Source organism: Arachis ipaensis, chromosome B3 (genome assembly GCF_059453495.1).
Source record: "Arachis ipaensis isolate K30076 ecotype BB chromosome B3, ASM5945349v1, whole genome shotgun sequence".
NCBI classification, from domain to species: Eukaryota; Viridiplantae; Streptophyta; class Magnoliopsida; order Fabales; family Fabaceae; genus Arachis; species Arachis ipaensis.
Window position 1 is genome coordinate 12,456,395 of NC_142438.1, and position 17,473 is coordinate 12,473,867.

Consider the following 17,473-nt stretch of genomic DNA (forward strand, 5'->3'; position numbering starts at 1 on the left):
ACTCTGCCCGATATTTCTTTCTCTATCCCACTTCTGGTGAGATCCTCTCTTTTGAACATAATTCTTTTTCCTTCCATAATTTTTCTTGTTATTAAAAGCTTGCCATTTACCTCTTCTGGGGTAACGATTTGCCGCATTTACTTCAGGAAATGGGGCGGCGCCAGCTGGGCGCGCTTCATGATTTTTCAATAACAACTTATTGTTGCGTTCGGCAACAAGAAGGCAAGAAATTAACTCAGAATATTTCTTAAACCCTTTCTCTCGATACTGCTGCTGCAGGAGCACATTCGAGGCATGGAAGGTTGAGAAAGTTTTCTCCAACATATCATGATCAGTTATTTTTTTCCCCACACAATTTCATTCGTGAGGTGATTCGAAACATTGCAGAATTATATTCATTTATAGATTTAAAATCTTGTAAACGCAAATGCGTCCATTCATATCGGGCCTGAGGAAGTATCACCGTTTTCTGATGATTATACCTTTCTTCAAGGTCTTTCCAAAGATCTGCAGGATCTTTTAATGTAAGATATTCATTTTTCAATCCTTCGTCAAGATGACGACGGAGAAAAATCATGGCTTTGGCTTTATCCTTCTGGGATGCATTATTTTCAGCCTTAATGGTATCTCCAAGATCCATTGAATCAAGATGGATTTCAGCATCTAGTATCCATGATAAATAATTGTTTCCAGATATATCAAGAGCATTGAATTCAAGATGAGAGAGTTTCGACATAATGAAAATTTGTTACCTGAGTCTTCCTAAAAATTTGATCAGAGTATCGTACTGATAACGTGTTGTGAAATAAAAGATATATATATAATAGAGATGTATAAATAGAAGACTCTAGTATTAAAATAATTAGCTCAATAATAATTTATATATATATATAATAATATTATATGTTGTAATGTATATATATATACAAAGATAGAAAGAAGTATTAAAAATAAAGAGAGAGAATTGCATATGTTTATTGTTACTATCTCAATATAATAAAGATGATTAATATTGCTATTAATATTATATGTAAAGAGTAATAGAAAAGAGAATTTAGAATACTAATAAAATAAAAGAAGAGAAAGAATTGTAGTAGAAATATAAAGAGAAGAGTATTTGATTGCAACATAAAGAGAGAAGTGATTTTATTATTACTTGCTTGTGTACGTATAATCACAAACCCATGCCCTATTTATTCTTGTCCAACATTCTCCTTTTCAAACTTCATTAATATGAAGTCTACCATGGAAAAACAAAGCACCGCATATATTTAATATTGCACAGCCCAATGTTAACTTGATGGATATTCATACTTATCGTAACATAAATATTTTTGAATTATTTTTGTTTTGAACCTTTCAAGTACATCATTTATAGTTCACGAAAAACATAAATATTTTAGAATTATTTTTGTTTTGAACCTTTCAAGTACATCATTTATAGTTCACGAAAATCTTTAAATATTTTAGAAATAAAGAAATACCGATATTCTAATAATTTTAGCAGTTAATTTCAATTAATATATTATATACATTTATTATAATTAAAACATCAGTATTTTTGAAATGCCTTAAATTCCCATAGTTTGTTCATTTTAAAAACCCTCAAGAAAATCCATGCTTAAAGAATGCGCCTTAGTTCAAATAAAAAACCATACACGTTATCGGTGCTACGTTAAATGGGTCATACAAGAAGAAATCCCAGTAAAGAATTTAGCTAATCTATTACTACTACTAGTAGTAATCAAGTGGGGAAACTAAAGATGATGGTCAATTATATGCAATGCAAAAAGAGACCAATGATGAAGTCAGGAACAAAGGAAACCTTGTCATTTAAAAAGAAAGTCATCCGCAAGCTCCTATTGATATTTCCGAAGTTATGCCGGCTGATTTTCTCACTATATATACAAACAGCCGTAACTGTGTTTTTGAACCAAAAAGATAATACCAAAAACATGTATTTATCTAAGGAGTAAAGGAGGGAAGAAAACACATTTATTCACTCTAGAGGCTCATGAAGGTGGATTAAGGGGTCCTACATGATAGGCTATAGCTTTTATCAAAGGCATATGGAACAGATAATGTACAAGATTAGAGATATACTAGGTAGATTTTATTTGTCTGTGTATCTCCCAAAAAGGAGAAACGGAGTATTCACATGATGCCCATCAGTCGAATGTTCAGCTTTTGGAGCAGGTTTGACAGGTTCCTTATTTGATGATGGGAATGATAGAGACAGCGAAAGAGATGCAGCAACACTGTTGTCGCCCTCTTGCTCATCCCCAACTACTTCAGGTGGTTTTTTCTGGTTATTTTTCTTGTCTACAGCTCCGACGAGAAAAGGGAACATACCCTTATGGGGCGGCGCTGGAACTGGCAGTGGCTGTGGTTTTATTTTGCCCCCCAAAGCAAGCTCTAGATTTGGAATCCCAACTTGAAATTGACCCTCATACTCACAAGACCCCTCCAGTGGCATGCCGTTGAGCATCAATTGTGAGTCATTTTTCTTATGCGAATCAACGGGAAAGAAGGTTCTTTCCATGGTTCCAAGGTCCTCAACTGAAGAGAAGGTACCAGGATGGTTTGCACGGGCCATAAAACTGCCATTGGAAGATTCCCTACCTCCTGAACTACAACTTCCATAAATATCAGTTAAACCTGACTTGAGCTTCTTGCTGGAACTTTCTCCATCTTCCAATTTTCCATTGACCTTATCCCAAGGCAATTTCTGATAACTATCTGTGGAAGCCTTCAAAACTGCATTTGAAACATCTATATGCTGAACTCTTTTATCATTGGTTTGCTGACAGTTTATGATTGTTACAGATGGGCCTTCTTGAAGCGTTGCCTCTATGCTAATATTGAGATCTTCTTCTATCAGTTTCCTTTTAGGCCTATGTTGATCTTCATCATGGTTAATTCTCTCTGAAATTTGACTTTTAGAGGTATTGCTTGCAGCATCTGTCTCTTGTTTCTCGGCAGAAGGAATCCCTGAAGACAGAGAGTTCTCTTGCTTGACTGAAATGTCATAGTCACTATTTGTTTCCACAATCCTGCTACTTACAAGTGTTCTCATTGCTTCAGGAGGTGTGGGGACTCTCTGCTGTCCATCTTTCTGCACAAAGCAAGAACATCTTAGCAGCAGCACTTCATAACTGTCAACATGGTCTCTAATACCAAAACTTCACCATTATGCTTCTATTTAATCTTCCCCTTGATTTAATATTTAAGGATTGGTAACTTTATAACATCAGCAATTCAACTTAATTGTAGGAGGCTAGGAGCACCAAATAACCACTGTACACATTCTACAATATAGGAAATCAAAATAGCATTTGAAATTAAAAAATTTCATAGATCAGGGTCACATCGCAGAATTAGCAAAGAAAAATTCAAGTATATCAAATTAAGCATTTAAGGGAAAAACAGTACCGGGGATGAACCTGCGGAATGCAATTCTTGGCACAACTGACCACTGCTTGAAGGAATCTCCAATGTAGATTCAGTGTTGATTCTAGTATCTTGCCTATGTAAGTTTACTTGTGAACCCAAACATGCCTCGTCACTAGTTTCTTTGATATCAAAATCCCCATGGAAAACATTAGGGCCTTCACCTATGGAAGTGGAAGGGAGAACTGCACTGCCTGTGCTACCACAAGCAATTGATTGTTCATCCATCCGCTTCAGTGAGCTGTGGGTTTCAGACAAATTCATGACAGAAGTTGGAAAATCCTTCTCAACTGGCACCACGTTCAAACTGGGAATACAAACCTTTCTTGCAGAGTCAAAATTATTCATCCTATGTCCTCTAAATACACCCCATAAGAAAAACAGCATATTCCAACCTGCAGAAAATGCAGTTAAAACAATAAGTTTTCTTATGTTGTGGTACAAACTATTGGTTGTAGCAAGAGTCAACAAAAAGTCCTTACGCTGAGAATTTTCAGGAAGCTGATTAGATGGGAATATGAGAAGTTCAACACCATCAAAACTTCCTTTAAGTGCTAAATCATTTCTAATCATGTGATCCAGTAGACCCTTGTAGTGTCTCTTATAACTGAATCAAAAAATTATTGAGTAAGTAAATAATTACTAGACAGAAAATCAAAGAAATATATATTAATTTCGTAGCTCTCTCAATAAAATAATATTCATAGCCTTGCCTTTCAATGTCTTTGGCAAAAAAGTAAAGAGCGATATTATCTTCCCTAGCCCTGCCTTGATGAAATTGTGAAGGCCAAGTGCTCAAGCGAGAAACTTCATCGAGGGAAACTTCAGGTAGAAACTTGTTCACTACCTCAAGAACCTTGGGGGATGCACATGTGGATAAATGTGCTTGAATTCCAGTATACAAGTTAGGTAGCTTTCCATATCTGTGCACTTGAAAGACACCTCTGCATGAACAACAAAGTTCAGGTAGATCACACTTAAAAAACATTAAAAAGGAATAGAACAAGAGCAATCTAGAATAACGAGAAACTAGCTTATCACAGAATGTTAACATACTGCCAGATGAATTGATGTTCTGGAAAGGCTGCTATCTGTGAAAGAACACTTGAGACAGCCAAAGCTTGATTCTGGAAATCTCTCACTACAGGATTTCCAGGATCAGGACCAACAGATTCTAACTTTCTTGGCTGTATTGGACCAAAGCTAACTGGCTTCGAACCATTGGAAGATGGAGTTTCAAATGTTGGGTTGTGAAGGATCTCCTGCCTCGCTTTTGTTTCTTCAGTAGAAAGAATATTCTTTGGTGTGTTGATAACAATCGCCTGATCCTGAGAACTGACTTCTGAATTCAAGTCTGTGCCTGATGTAGAAAATTCATCAGTTCGATCAGGTACTTCTTTCTTCTTGCATATTTCAGGCCTTCTAAGCAAAGCTGCCTGGATTGCAGCTTTCAGTCTATTATCTTTATGTATTTTGTCTTTTGAACTGTTTGGGGCAGTGGTTGATCCTTCGAGGCTGAATTCTTCTCTATTAGCAACCCCGCGACATTCTGTTGCATGGCCAAAATCCTTACTTTTGTGAAAGACTGAGCTTCCAGAAGCATTAGTAAGACCAGAGCTCACATGATCACTAGAACTATCTTTGGTATTATCAATTTGATTTGAAAATTCTCTTGATTGAGGCGGCCCATCCAATTGAGTTTCTTCACCACTGGTTGCTATTCTTTCTGAAATTTAAGGAACAAAATAAGAGAAGTCTTGGCAGATTACGTAGTTTCTTAGTTTCAAGCACAAAATGACAAAATACACCAAAATATTATCCCACTGAAACTAATATAAGACAGTTTCATAGATGATACAGTTCCTACACTGAAACTAAAAAATATCAAGACAAGCTAATTGCCACAGAAAAGAACAATGTTAAAAATATAAGTGGAACTCTTGCGGGATCAAACAAAATATCAACACAAAGCAATAACATGTTTCCAATGAAGATCGCACCTGCACTAAATAAAGGTGCCGAACTCTTGCGGTTTATATTATTCTTAGATAATGAATTTGATCTCACATCTGGGTTGCCCTTACACTCTCGATTGTTAACTGCAGAAGGTTTACTGGTCTCACCATGAGGGGAAAGCTTATGGTCACCTATAGGTTTGGAAATGGTTGAACAAACCACAGGCTGATCAACCCTAGAGAGAAATTTCCTGTCAGATTCTTTTGTTAGTCTTGATCCTTTCAGGTCCTGTGTGGATCTAGACTTAGAAGTAAGCATTTTAACTTTTGATTCAGTGGCACTTGAACGGCTCAAATTCGATGATTTGAATGATGTAGATTTGCTAATCATTTGCCTTGGTGTCTCACTATTCTTAGAAGCATGTTCGCTGCCCCCTTTCTTCTTTTGTGGGACTTCATCAACAAGTTTGACTCTTGGGTTGGAATTCGTATTGAATGAATTTGACTTCAACAATGTACCTAAAAACAAAACCACAGCCACTTAAAGAAACAATAAAAATATCTTAGGAATGTAGAATTGTCCTGAGCAAATAAAAAATAAATCCATACTCTTTGTTGTTTGACTTCGAGGACCAGCTGAAAGAGAGCGAGCAAGTTCTCTGTCACTGCCATGAGGGTGATTACAAATGGAGCTGTGGTAACCAGAATTCAACTTTCCCTTATCAAGGTTCTTGAATGAAGACTCTCGTGACAGTGGAAATACTCTCTTGGGGCTTGAACCCTTTGGTGACCCAATGTTTGACTCAAGAGCTTGCTTTTTTGCTGCCTTAGCCAATTCTTCACTTTCAAGAGGCCTTTTTCCAGAGATATGTGCAGTTGAATTAATTTTACCTGCAATAAAATTCCACAAATCCATTAATACGCAGCAATAGATGTGGGTGCTTGATAGCTTACAGTGCCATCAATATAATGCAAATTCAGTAAAAGAAAGAAATAATTGTGAAACAGCATAAAGACTAGAGAGATGAAATTTAAAACTGCAGAATACTATCCTCCTGTATTTCCCTAACTCTTACCCAGCTTTTGATTTTCAGTCTCCTGAGCATATTTGCATTCTTCACATAACCAGTCTCCTTCTGGAACCTTTTCAAGCATTTCTCGCATGCAATAGCTGATTCAAAGAAATAAGAATATTACTACTCATTTTATTCAATGAGTTATACAGAATATGATTAAAAAGAAAGAGTGAATATGAACAGTTCGTATGCTTACGTGTGCTCTGCACCATCACTGCACCTGCTACATACTGCAAGTAGCTCCTCCCGACCAGCATCCCCACAGATGTCACAAACTTTTACCTATTTTCCAGTTAACGAAATCATAAGAATGCTTTTCCTCATGGTGAGCAGCATACACAATTTTTGCAAGAGAAATGGAAGTTTGAATAAAGAGAATATGAAAGATCAAGAATGATTTTAAGGTGAATAGACTAACATTTACAATTCACTACCCTATACCACCAAAGGATCAGTGAAAATTTTCATCTCCATAACTCTAGTTTCAAAGAAAAGTAAACAAACAATAAAAGCAAATGTACCCACATCATGCTCAACATCTGAGTCATCACTCTCATCTTCAGAGTGAGCTTCAGGCTTGACTGGTGATTTAACCTGCTCCCCTTGCTTCTCATGCAGTCCATCACGGACTGGAACTTTATGATTTTTGTCTTTCACATTACCAACATCACTATCTGAATCTGATTCTGACTTTGGATATACTCTTGTCGAAAGCACAGCAGTATTGCCATTAATAACAGGTATTAAATCAGCATCACTGGTTCTACTGATACAAGAAGCATTGTCATCAAGACCTTCTAAAAATTTGGCATCCCGGTACTTCTCTGATAAAGCTCGTGTGCTTTCAGCATTTTCAGACATAGATTCATGACAGGAATTAACACCAAGCATGTTACCGGTTTCACTGCTAGCATGATTCAATCTTTCACAAGTTCTGCTCCTACGAGAAGATTGATCACCCTCATCCGTAGAAAACAGATTGGCCTCCCCCAAGTGACAATTTTCATCAGAGAACTCTTTGGCCTTTGGTCGAGTGAGAGCTCGACTAAGATGAATGCAGGACGAACAAGGAGCTGAGCAAACGTTACAAGTCCCTGACTCGAGTTTCATATCAGCGTTCTGGATCATAGAATGTTTGACACACCTCTTTTTCCAGATTCAGGTAATACCTGATGTATAAAAAAGTATGTTAAAAGAAAGATGAGCTTTGATGCAGATTTCGCTAGTCATATAGCTCCCACTAATTCTTTCTACAAGGCCAAGGTTCCATCAACCATTAAAAGAGACCTTCAAAGCATAAAGATATCCTTTTTCGTTATTTATATCTAGTTTTAGCTGGCTGTTCATAAAATAAAAATGTCAAGCCATACAAAGTTCTTGTGGGTTGTTAATTTTAATGTCATCGTTTTTAACATCAACAGAGAGGATAACATCACCAAGAATAGTACAATAGTTGATAGTGGATAATAAATCATAAATGGCAAATAGATGATAAACAATATAATTTAGAGTAAAGTATCGTTTTTGTCCCCAATGTTTGGGGTAAGTCTCAAAGTTGTCTCTAACGTTTCAATCGTTCTATTTAAGTCCCTAACGTTTCAAAACTGACTCAATGTTGTCCTGTCGTCGTTAGGGATCCGTTAACAGAATTGACGGCAGGACAAAATTGAGACAATTTTGAAACGTTAGGGACTTAAATAGGACGAAAACGTTGGGGACAAAAATAATACATAGAAATAAATTTTAATTTTATCCTTCAATAATATCAATTTTTTACTATACATAGTATTCAATTATTTTTTTAATCACATCTAAGCAAATTACACTTAATCATATAACTTTTATTTTAAATAAATTATTTTTTTTATAATTTTACTCTTAGAGATTTTTAGTTATCATGAAATGTTTGTAGAATTACTAGTATATAAACTTGCAGAAAAGAAAAAAAATAATATATATACAATAAAATACAAATTATACCTTTTGTCTCTAATGTATCAAAATTCTTCAAAATTATAAAAAAATAAATTCATTTAAAATAAAAGTAATGTGATTAAGTGTAATTTATTTAGATATAATAAAAAAATAATTGAATACTATGTGCAGTAAAAAATTAATATTATTGAAAGATAAAACTAAATTAAAATTTATTTTTATGTATCGTTTTTGTCCCTAACGTTTTCGTCCTATTTAAGTCCTATTAGGTAGTGTTTGGTGGAGAGACAGAGACGGAAAAATTGAGACCGAGAGATAGAGACTAAGAAACAGAGATTGAAATAAATCTCAGTATTCTATTTGGTGCAAAATGGAAGACAGAAATTGAAACAAGAATGAAACTCTAATTTAATTTGCACAAAGAGTAAAATTGGAATTAATTAATTGAAATGAGGGTATTTTAGATATAAAATGTTATTAAAGTTTCAGTCTCCATCTCTAAAAATTTTAGTCCCTTGTGTCCCTACTTTTTGGAGGTACTAAAATACTGAAATTTTAGAGACAGAGACAGAAATTTTAGTACCAGTCTTTGAACTAACAAACATAATATTGAATCTCAGTCTCTCAGTCTCTGTCTCAGTACCTCAAAACAAACGCTACCTAACGTTTCAAAATCGTCTCAATTTTGTCCCGCCGTCAATTCTGTTAACAGATCCCTAACGGCAGGACAACATTGAGTCAATTTTGAAACGTTAAGGATTTAAATAGGACGATTGAAACGTTAGGGACGCCTTTGGAACTTACCCCAAACATTGGGGACAAAAACAATACATAAAAATAAATTTTCCCATGAAATTCAGCATTCACTAAAATCAAAGCATCTAATGTGGTCAGAAATCATTAAAGAAACAGAAATGATCAAGAAAAAATTATCAAACTACAATGAGACCCAGATGCAGTTGCTACTTCACATATTTGATTAAACTTCAGCTCCTTACCCACAGAAACACACTCGCAATGCTGAACTCATCTAGAAGGTAATTCCAAACTACACTAACAATTATCATCGATCCAAACTCTAGCAACAATAAGAACAAACGCTATGTAAGCACTAAACTAGGCACGAAAAAGAAGCAAAGATTTCAACCAAGTTCTGAATCAACCCTAACCGGAACATACTGAATCATCTCACCCTATCGTAACAAGTACCAAACTTAACAAAACAACTTCCCCACAGAACTACATCTTATGAATATGAGTATAATATATATAAAAACCCTAACTAAGAATGGATTGAGATAAATAGATAATCACGTACTTCTTGCTTCGAAAGCATTGTTCGCCGCATTGTTAAAACCTCAGGGGCGTTCAGCCATTTGCGTTGTAGCAATCGAAGCGCTAAGTGCCTTCCAACGACGCCGTTTTGAAGCTCCCAAAAACCGTTTTCTGTCCTTTCAATTTGCGGAAAATCAGTGTTTCTAGCTTTCTGCTACGACACCACCAACCAACCAAAAGTGCCGAATTCAAAGTGCAGATACAGAAAAACGAAATATATATGATCCTATAAGAATTATTTTCCAATTTTGTTAGTCATTGATAGATAGCACATCAGCTCATGAATTTGTCTTTCCTTCTTTCCTCTCTCTGAAGCGGTGAAAGAAAAAAGAAAGCAAATAGGGAACTAAGAATTGAAATGGTGCTCGCTCTCCTTTGTCTCTCTGAATTTCTTCAGGGGGTTTCAGATGGGTTTTCTTTTTCTTTTCTTTTCTTCCTCAGAAGAATTTCCTTTCACTCTTCTATTTGATTAACTTTTGCTCATGCGGCAAAATTAAATTTCAGAGTAAATATAAGCAAGTAAGTGCAAGAATGAAAAACCCAAAATTCATTCTCTCTCTCTCTCTTATATATATATTGGGGGCTTGTAGATTCTATAGAGGTCTTGCCACGTAACATTCTTCTTCTTTTGTTTTAGAATTTATTTATTTAATTTAAATTTAATTAATAAGAGAAAAAAGTTTTTTAAACAAATTAATATTTTTTATAATTACTTAATAATTTATAATATTAATATATTAAAAAATTTGATAGTATTGACATAAATACTAATTATCTAACATATATTTTTAGTTATACGGTATAAATTATTATTAATTTAATTTAATGTAACCATAAATTTTTTTATTGAAAATAGAGAAACTCGAATGCACGACTTCTTAAAGTTAGTATAGAAAAATTATATCATTTAAACTATAACTTATTGACCATATATTTAATATTATATTAATAAAAATAATTATTTTTATATTAATTTTATAAACAAAAATCTAAAATATAGATTTACTGATTGATCATATAAAATATTTTATATTAAAATTAAATTATTCTTTATTATTATTTTAATGTATTGTAAATAAATTAATTTTATACATATATTTAATAATATATTATCACATGAATAAAAGTATTTATATTTTTTATTGACTTATAAATGATTAAATGGTCATATATAAAAGTTATATTATTATCATTATTATTTTTTTAAGAAAATGAAATTATTAATGAATTGAATTTCAACTTTGAAGGGGACAGAGAGCACGTGCGAATTCTGACGGCACGTGCAGAGTGATTGTGAACACTCGTGAGAAAGGTGCGCGTGGATAAGCTCAGCCTCAGCAGTAAATTATGGTGAAATTTCACTAGCAGTTAATTTTACATGAAACTGTTTTTTTATTGACATATGTTATTATTTAGTTTGATAAAAAACTTATTTATTTTATACAAATAGTTTTCTTAAAAATCAGTTTAAATATCTCAAATAACTACATTTTTTAATTTTTTTAAACTTTTTTATATATTATCTCTAAATGATGAATTTATACAATTTTTTTGTCTTTCTTAATCAATTTTTTTTTTAAAATTTATCTTTTATTTTTATTTATTTAAATTTTTTAAAATATATATATATACAGATTGTTTGAAAAGATAAAGTTTGGTATTCTGAAAAAAAAAATTAACATCTTTTTATTTGTATATGAATGATGAATGAGCAAAAATTAGAAATCGAAAAGGAAAGAGAAAAAAAAATTAAGATTCATATAGAAGGAGGAAACCGAGCTTGCAATAGAAACAAAAGGCAGTTAAATCTTAAAATGGTCTTTGAAAATGGCGTTGTGCACCAAAATCATCCTTAAGATTTTAATTGTACTAATTACGTCCTTGAGATTGATGAAAATGCACTATACTAGTCCCTGACCCATTTTTCATTAACGACGTGATAACATAGCCTGATGACGTAGATTGTTAGTGACACGTGTCATTCCATGGTTTGACCATGTATAAAGGTATGATGATGTGGTAACCAGTGACACGTGACATGCTGATATGGATGGTTGTGCCACATGCCACAAATGGTTTCTAATTAATTTTGTTTAATTAATCATTAAAATAAATGGTTTATTCTGATTTGACACTAAGGGGACACCTCACTCAAACTATCTGTGCCAGCAAGGAGTAAAGAGAGCCACGTGTCCACTCAAACTAACGACGCCACATGCCAATAGCTAAGAGGGTGAATGTGTCCGTCGAAGTATATAAATACTGAGCACGTCATGACTCATTAAATGATTGAAGTGTATTAGTGTCTCTTCTTCCTAATATATTTAACAAAAATGAATGCATACTCCAAACACAATGGTATTGGTAGCCTATTAGTAAGCTTGCCTAGTTCTAACCTAAAAGACCTGTTTGAACTTTGAACAATGTAAAGCCATTAACACACAACTTGAATTACACTAATCCTCGGTGGCGTGAGAAAATGACCATGGATAATTCAATAAAACTATCTAGTTTGATGATTCAGTTTTCGTCTATTTTTTTTTTTCTGCAATTAATAATACGAATTTGCACAAGTTAATTCTCAAAGTCTTGCTTCCTCTCAAAGCTTTACCATAATGGCAATGTTCTTCATTATTCATTTCCTATCCATTTTTATCTTCATCTTTTCTTGCATTATATTCACCTTTATGAGGATGTTCTGTCTTCTTAACACTATCTGCACCAGTGCAAGAACTGATATAAGGTATCTAAAAAAACTTCAAACTAACCTAGCAAACAAACTTGAAAACTTGTTGCCCAAATCTATTATTATTATAATCGATTATATGTGAAGTGTGTAACATAGAACATAATCCTTTCATAACAATCCCCTCAAAATCCTGAAGGACTGTTTTTACTTCATAGTTTATCTGCAACAATACTATCACAAAGTTTAGCTGAATGATGATGCTTGCAAGCATTAACATTAACCTAACTTAAATCTTCCCGTGCCGGACTGAGAGCGATTTGCATAAATTTAGAAGACATAGAAATTGATATTCAGAAGGGAGTCGTAGAGACCAGAGAGCTGTTTGGTGTGATCCCTCATTTTCCAAACAAATATATAAAACCATTGATGTGCTTCTATCAATCATTTTAAGCTTTTCAAAGAGATTATTTTAATGACAAGTATTGGAGCTTTTATGAGTATAAAGTTTGACTTTCTTGCAATAGAACATATACTAGAAATAAAATCATCTATATATATTTTCGGTACTGTATTCTATTGACAAGTGATATGACTACAAGGAAAAAAACAAGGGAGATTTTATCGTTGGTTTTAATATGCAGTAGAAGTGCAGAGAATACTCAAGCCATTATCAAAAGAAAAAGTGATAAGCAAAAGCACCAAAACCAGATGGAACAGCGATGATATGATATATTAACACAAATAACTCCAATTGACTCACAAGTCACAACTGGTGCCGTTGTCAAGCCTGAAAACATTAGCATGACTCTGCTAATGAAACTGAATAGCAATACTTGTCCTGAAGAATAATGATTCAGTGGTGATAAAGTATGAAGAACTTAGAGTACATATATTTTGAGCAAAACTCAACAACTCTAATCTCTAAATTCTAAAGTTAAAACTATTCGATTACGAGCTCACATCCATTCTTCATTTCCAACTTTTCTAGTGCAAGACACAATGCTGGGGAGGGTGTCAGAACTTTTACTTGTCTCAGGGAAGTCAAAGACCACAGTTCATCTGGGAGATCGTCCAATCTTTTACAGACATTGATAAGCAGAGTTTGAAGGCATGGCATTGCACCATTGCCTAATTTCCAGTTATCAACATTCAGCCACTCCATCTCAAAAACATGGAGCTGTGGGAAACTGTTTGCAGTGCAATTAATATCAAAGAGAATATCAAATGCAAGTGTTCCATACAATCTCAAACGTCTAAGTCTAGTAAGATTACCAATGGCATTCATCCCATCATCATTCATGAAGCTAATGCCTGTCAACGTTAATTTTGTAATGAATGGAGGAAATGCAATATCACACGTTGCAATGTCGAAAGCTCTGAGAACTTTTAATGTGCTCAGATTTGACAACTGCTGCAGGCTCTGTAACAATTCAATTGGCTTGACCCCGACGTGCCATTCCATGTGCTGCTTGTAGTTTAAGGGCATTCCGCGCCGTGTTTTCTTCCATTTAATGGAAATTTGTAACTTGTTTAGATGAATTAAACGTTGTAGGCTTGACAACAACTCATGCACATTATTTTTCTGGACTGAGGATATGTGCAGACCCAACTTTCGTAGCTTGGGAAAGCTTCCTTTCTCTAACATGTGTGCAATCTGTCTATTGAATTTAATGTAGTACATGCTTTCAAGATTCCACATAACTTGATCACCTGCTTTTGAACGATGGTGGCCATGTAGGATGATGCTTCCATTAGTATTCAAATGCCTAAGTTGTTTCATGTTCCATAATCCACTGGGCAAATATGTTGAAAATATCAATCCAATGACCAAAAATATCGGCTTAACACTGTATATTTCCAAAGTTTGTAAATTTTGAAGTGTGCATATAGAATCCGGAACCTTGAAGCTGAAGGAATCACCTTCTGAGCGTATTCTTAAATACCTTAAATGGATAAATAAGCCCAAGTTGGAAGGGACTTTGCGGAAAAAGTTTTCTCCAAGATCTAATACCCGAACCAATTTGAACAATTTAAAGAGCCATTTCATCTCACTGGGAGTAAAAACATACCTTGTTGGGTCAAGGCAAAACAAAGATCGGACACATGAATGGTCATTGTCGCTTGAAGAAACATAGCGATGCATGCCACATTGGATAGAAAGCCTGCGAGGTTTTGATCTCTCCAAAATGTTATTATTTGTGCAAACCTCAAAAAGCTTGTCCTCTTTGCTCTCAGATATGCAAAGATCTCGAAGAAGATCATGGACGCGACATGCCTTCACATCTCCATTAACATTCACTCGCGATGCTTGAACCAAGCTACGATCAATGAGCTCATACAAGTAATCTTCAGCAACATCCTCTGCATTTCTGGTCCCAGTTTGTCGAATAAATCCCTCAGCCACCCATTTTTGCAGCAATGACCTTACAGGTATCTCAAAATCTTCAGGGTAGATCCCGAAATACAGAAAGCACGGCTTTAGTTTTGTAGGCAAGTTGTCGTAGCTGAGTTTGAGTATGTCCTTGACTTGGGTCTTATCTTCTTGAGTAAGAAACCAGTTGACATGTCCCTCAACTTTGGACCATTCCTCGTGTGACTTCCTCTTGTTTGCAAGTAACCCTGCCAAAACAACAATGGAGAGTGGCAAACCGCCACAACTTTTAACCATTTGTTTTCCAAGATCCTCTATATCAGAAGGACACTCTTCTCCTCGAAACACTCTCCTGGAAAAGAGTTCCCAACTTTCATCATCGCTGAGGAATTGAAGGTAATAAGGAGGATATGGACTTGTATGGGATGCCACCTCTTTCAAACGGCTAGTAATTAATATTTTACTACCATTATTGTCGTTTGGAAAAGCATCTTGTATCTCATCCCAATCTTGAGTCTTCCAGAGGTCATCAAGGACTATCAGATACCTTTTCATGGTCAAGAAATCTCGCACCATGAGCTTTAGCTTATCCACATCCAAGCTAGAGAGATCACCTGGTTTCTCTGTTCCCTTTTGTTTCTTTCCCTTCTTTTTCCTCCCATGCTCGTGTTCAAGGTTAGGCATCAAAGACTTGATAAGGCTAATCAAGAGGTCCTTAACTCTGCAGTCATTTGACACATAAACCCATGTACGACATTTGAAATATGGCTTCAACTCACCGCTGTTATAGACCTTCCGGGCAAGGGTGGTTTTGCCCAAGCCACCCATACCGATGATGGAGACAACATTGCTTTGGGAACTCTCTTCCTTAAGCCGCTGGATGACTGCCTTGGATTCACGAACAAAACCAACTACATCATGTTCTTCCACAATTCTTCTCTTCTTGTGCATCAACAGAACCCTCTCCTCCTCTTCTCTTGTTGACGTCGATGATCCACTTTCTTGTGGGACGACATCGGTGAGCTTGATCTTGTTATCTCTTATATCATTGACAGTGGCTTTGATGCTGTCTATTTTCTCAGCCACATCATGGAGCAACTTTGCATGCTCAAGACCATGGAGCATCTTCCCCAGCTTGGTTCTACGCTTGTGTATAGCCACGTTGACAACAAAGGTGTCGATGACATCCTCAGCTTCATGTGCAACATCTCTGATCTGGCGAAGAACTTCTTTCTCTATTCCTTTCTTGGTTTTTCCTTCAGAGGTTTGGAGATGCTCGTTCATCATGTTGAGCACACTTTGAAGGGATTTAACCCTGTCATCCACACCACAGAGCAGACTGGCTTCGCGTGCTAGCAATTGGGACAAGTTATCAAGGACAAAGGAAATCACAGTATCTGCCATTATAAACAGATGGATTTGTGGTTAGAAATTGAACTGATGATGCTCAATGTAGGAAACTGATATTTGATGTTTGTTGAGGACATAAGAGTGTTAAGATTGGAGTTGGGAGAAACAATAATGCATTCAATAATTATTTTAGGACAGCTATGTGTCTTTTGGAAAGTTGCATAGTTGGATTCTTTGTCTTCTCCTCATTGTCTCTGCGTCAACCATACAAAACGTTAAGGTGTATTATTGCATCTTTTAAAAAAGATGTTGTTTCCAATTTATTTACTACAGTACTACATATTTTTTATTGTCTCTTTTTTTTGCCTCTGAGATTTACTATTTTTCTATTAATTTCTTTAACCACACTCTACAACTATAACCTGCAGTAGTTTGAATTGTACACAAGTGTACAGTTGAACTCTTGTGTACTCTTCGTTACTATTTCTTTATAAAGAAAGATTAATTTGTTTATAGGAAAAGTTTAGGAAGTCAGCAGATTTATTAAAATCTGGCCAGTACTTAGCCAGCAAAAAAATATGAGTGATCCTCCATCATTAGATGAAATCTCACACCATTAAATACATTATTGATGGCTAATTGATGGCTACAACTCACAAAATCTGCTAGCCCCCTAGCACTCCTCTTGTTTAAATTGACATAACAGGAGTAGGATAATGCCACTTACTTTTAGATAGTATTTTATTTGAGGCAAATGTTTTTGACACAACTGATATGTTACAACAAAATTATTATATATATTTATTATTTAATTATGTTTAATGTGTATTTTATATAGGTGGCTAATTTAGTAATTATTTTTTGTATACATGTAATATTTCAAAAAAACTTTGGCAGAACCTAGTAGTAGTGAATATTTGTGATTTTACATTTCTAAATGCTTGAATAATGTATGTATGTTGATAAATTCTAATTAATATATACTCGAAGAAAAATACATAACTTATATTATATATCATGTATGTCCTATCATTTTAAAGCTTCAGTGCATCTACATGTTTGAGTACATGCCATTGTCAGTATCAATGTTAATATCGATTTTGTTTCTTCACAGGTTGAACATAGCTTAGCCCAAAAATGCGTTACTCTGAATTCATAGAGATAAATGAGAATACCCAACTTGAGATGACATGGAGCACACACATGCAGCAAGAGTTCTTTGGTCCGTTCATAATAATTCCCTGAATCAGTTGACATCATAATCATGAAGATATCTGTTATTTTTTAAATGAAAACTACTCGTAGGACTATG

At 34.8% G+C, this 17,473-nt stretch overlaps 2 protein-coding genes across 3 annotated transcripts; both read right to left on the reverse strand.

Annotated features, from left to right (window-relative positions):
* Positions 1–1,803: 1,803 nt before the first annotated feature.
* LOC107629626 (ASI1-immunoprecipitated protein 2) lies at positions 1,804–10,346 on the reverse strand. The gene is made up of 11 exons (XM_016332452.3): positions 9,735–10,346; positions 7,007–7,650; positions 6,678–6,763; positions 6,482–6,576; positions 6,015–6,296; positions 5,451–5,924; positions 4,507–5,176; positions 4,164–4,394; positions 3,933–4,057; positions 3,433–3,845; positions 1,804–3,115 (listed from the first exon to the last, which is right to left on the reverse strand). Exons 2-11 carry the CDS (start codon positions 7,607–7,609, stop codon positions 2,114–2,116), a joined length of 3,981 nt encoding a protein of 1,326 aa, XP_016187938.1. The 5' UTR covers positions 7,610–7,650; positions 9,735–10,346; the 3' UTR covers positions 1,804–2,113.
* Positions 10,347–13,153: 2,807 nt separating this feature from the next.
* Positions 13,154–16,341, reverse strand: LOC107629627 (putative disease resistance RPP13-like protein 3). 2 transcript variants are annotated; one of them, XM_016332455.3, is made up of 2 exons: positions 14,510–16,341; positions 13,154–14,233 (listed from the first exon to the last, which is right to left on the reverse strand). In XM_016332455.3, exons 1-2 carry the CDS (start codon positions 16,213–16,215, stop codon positions 13,381–13,383), a joined length of 2,559 nt encoding a protein of 852 aa, XP_016187941.1. In that variant the 5' UTR covers positions 16,216–16,341; the 3' UTR covers positions 13,154–13,380. The 2 variants fall into 2 exon arrangements, with proteins under 2 accessions (XP_016187941.1, XP_088365365.1); XM_088509239.1 differs by having other exon boundaries at positions 13,154–14,383.
* Positions 16,342–17,473: the final 1,132 nt, after the last annotated feature.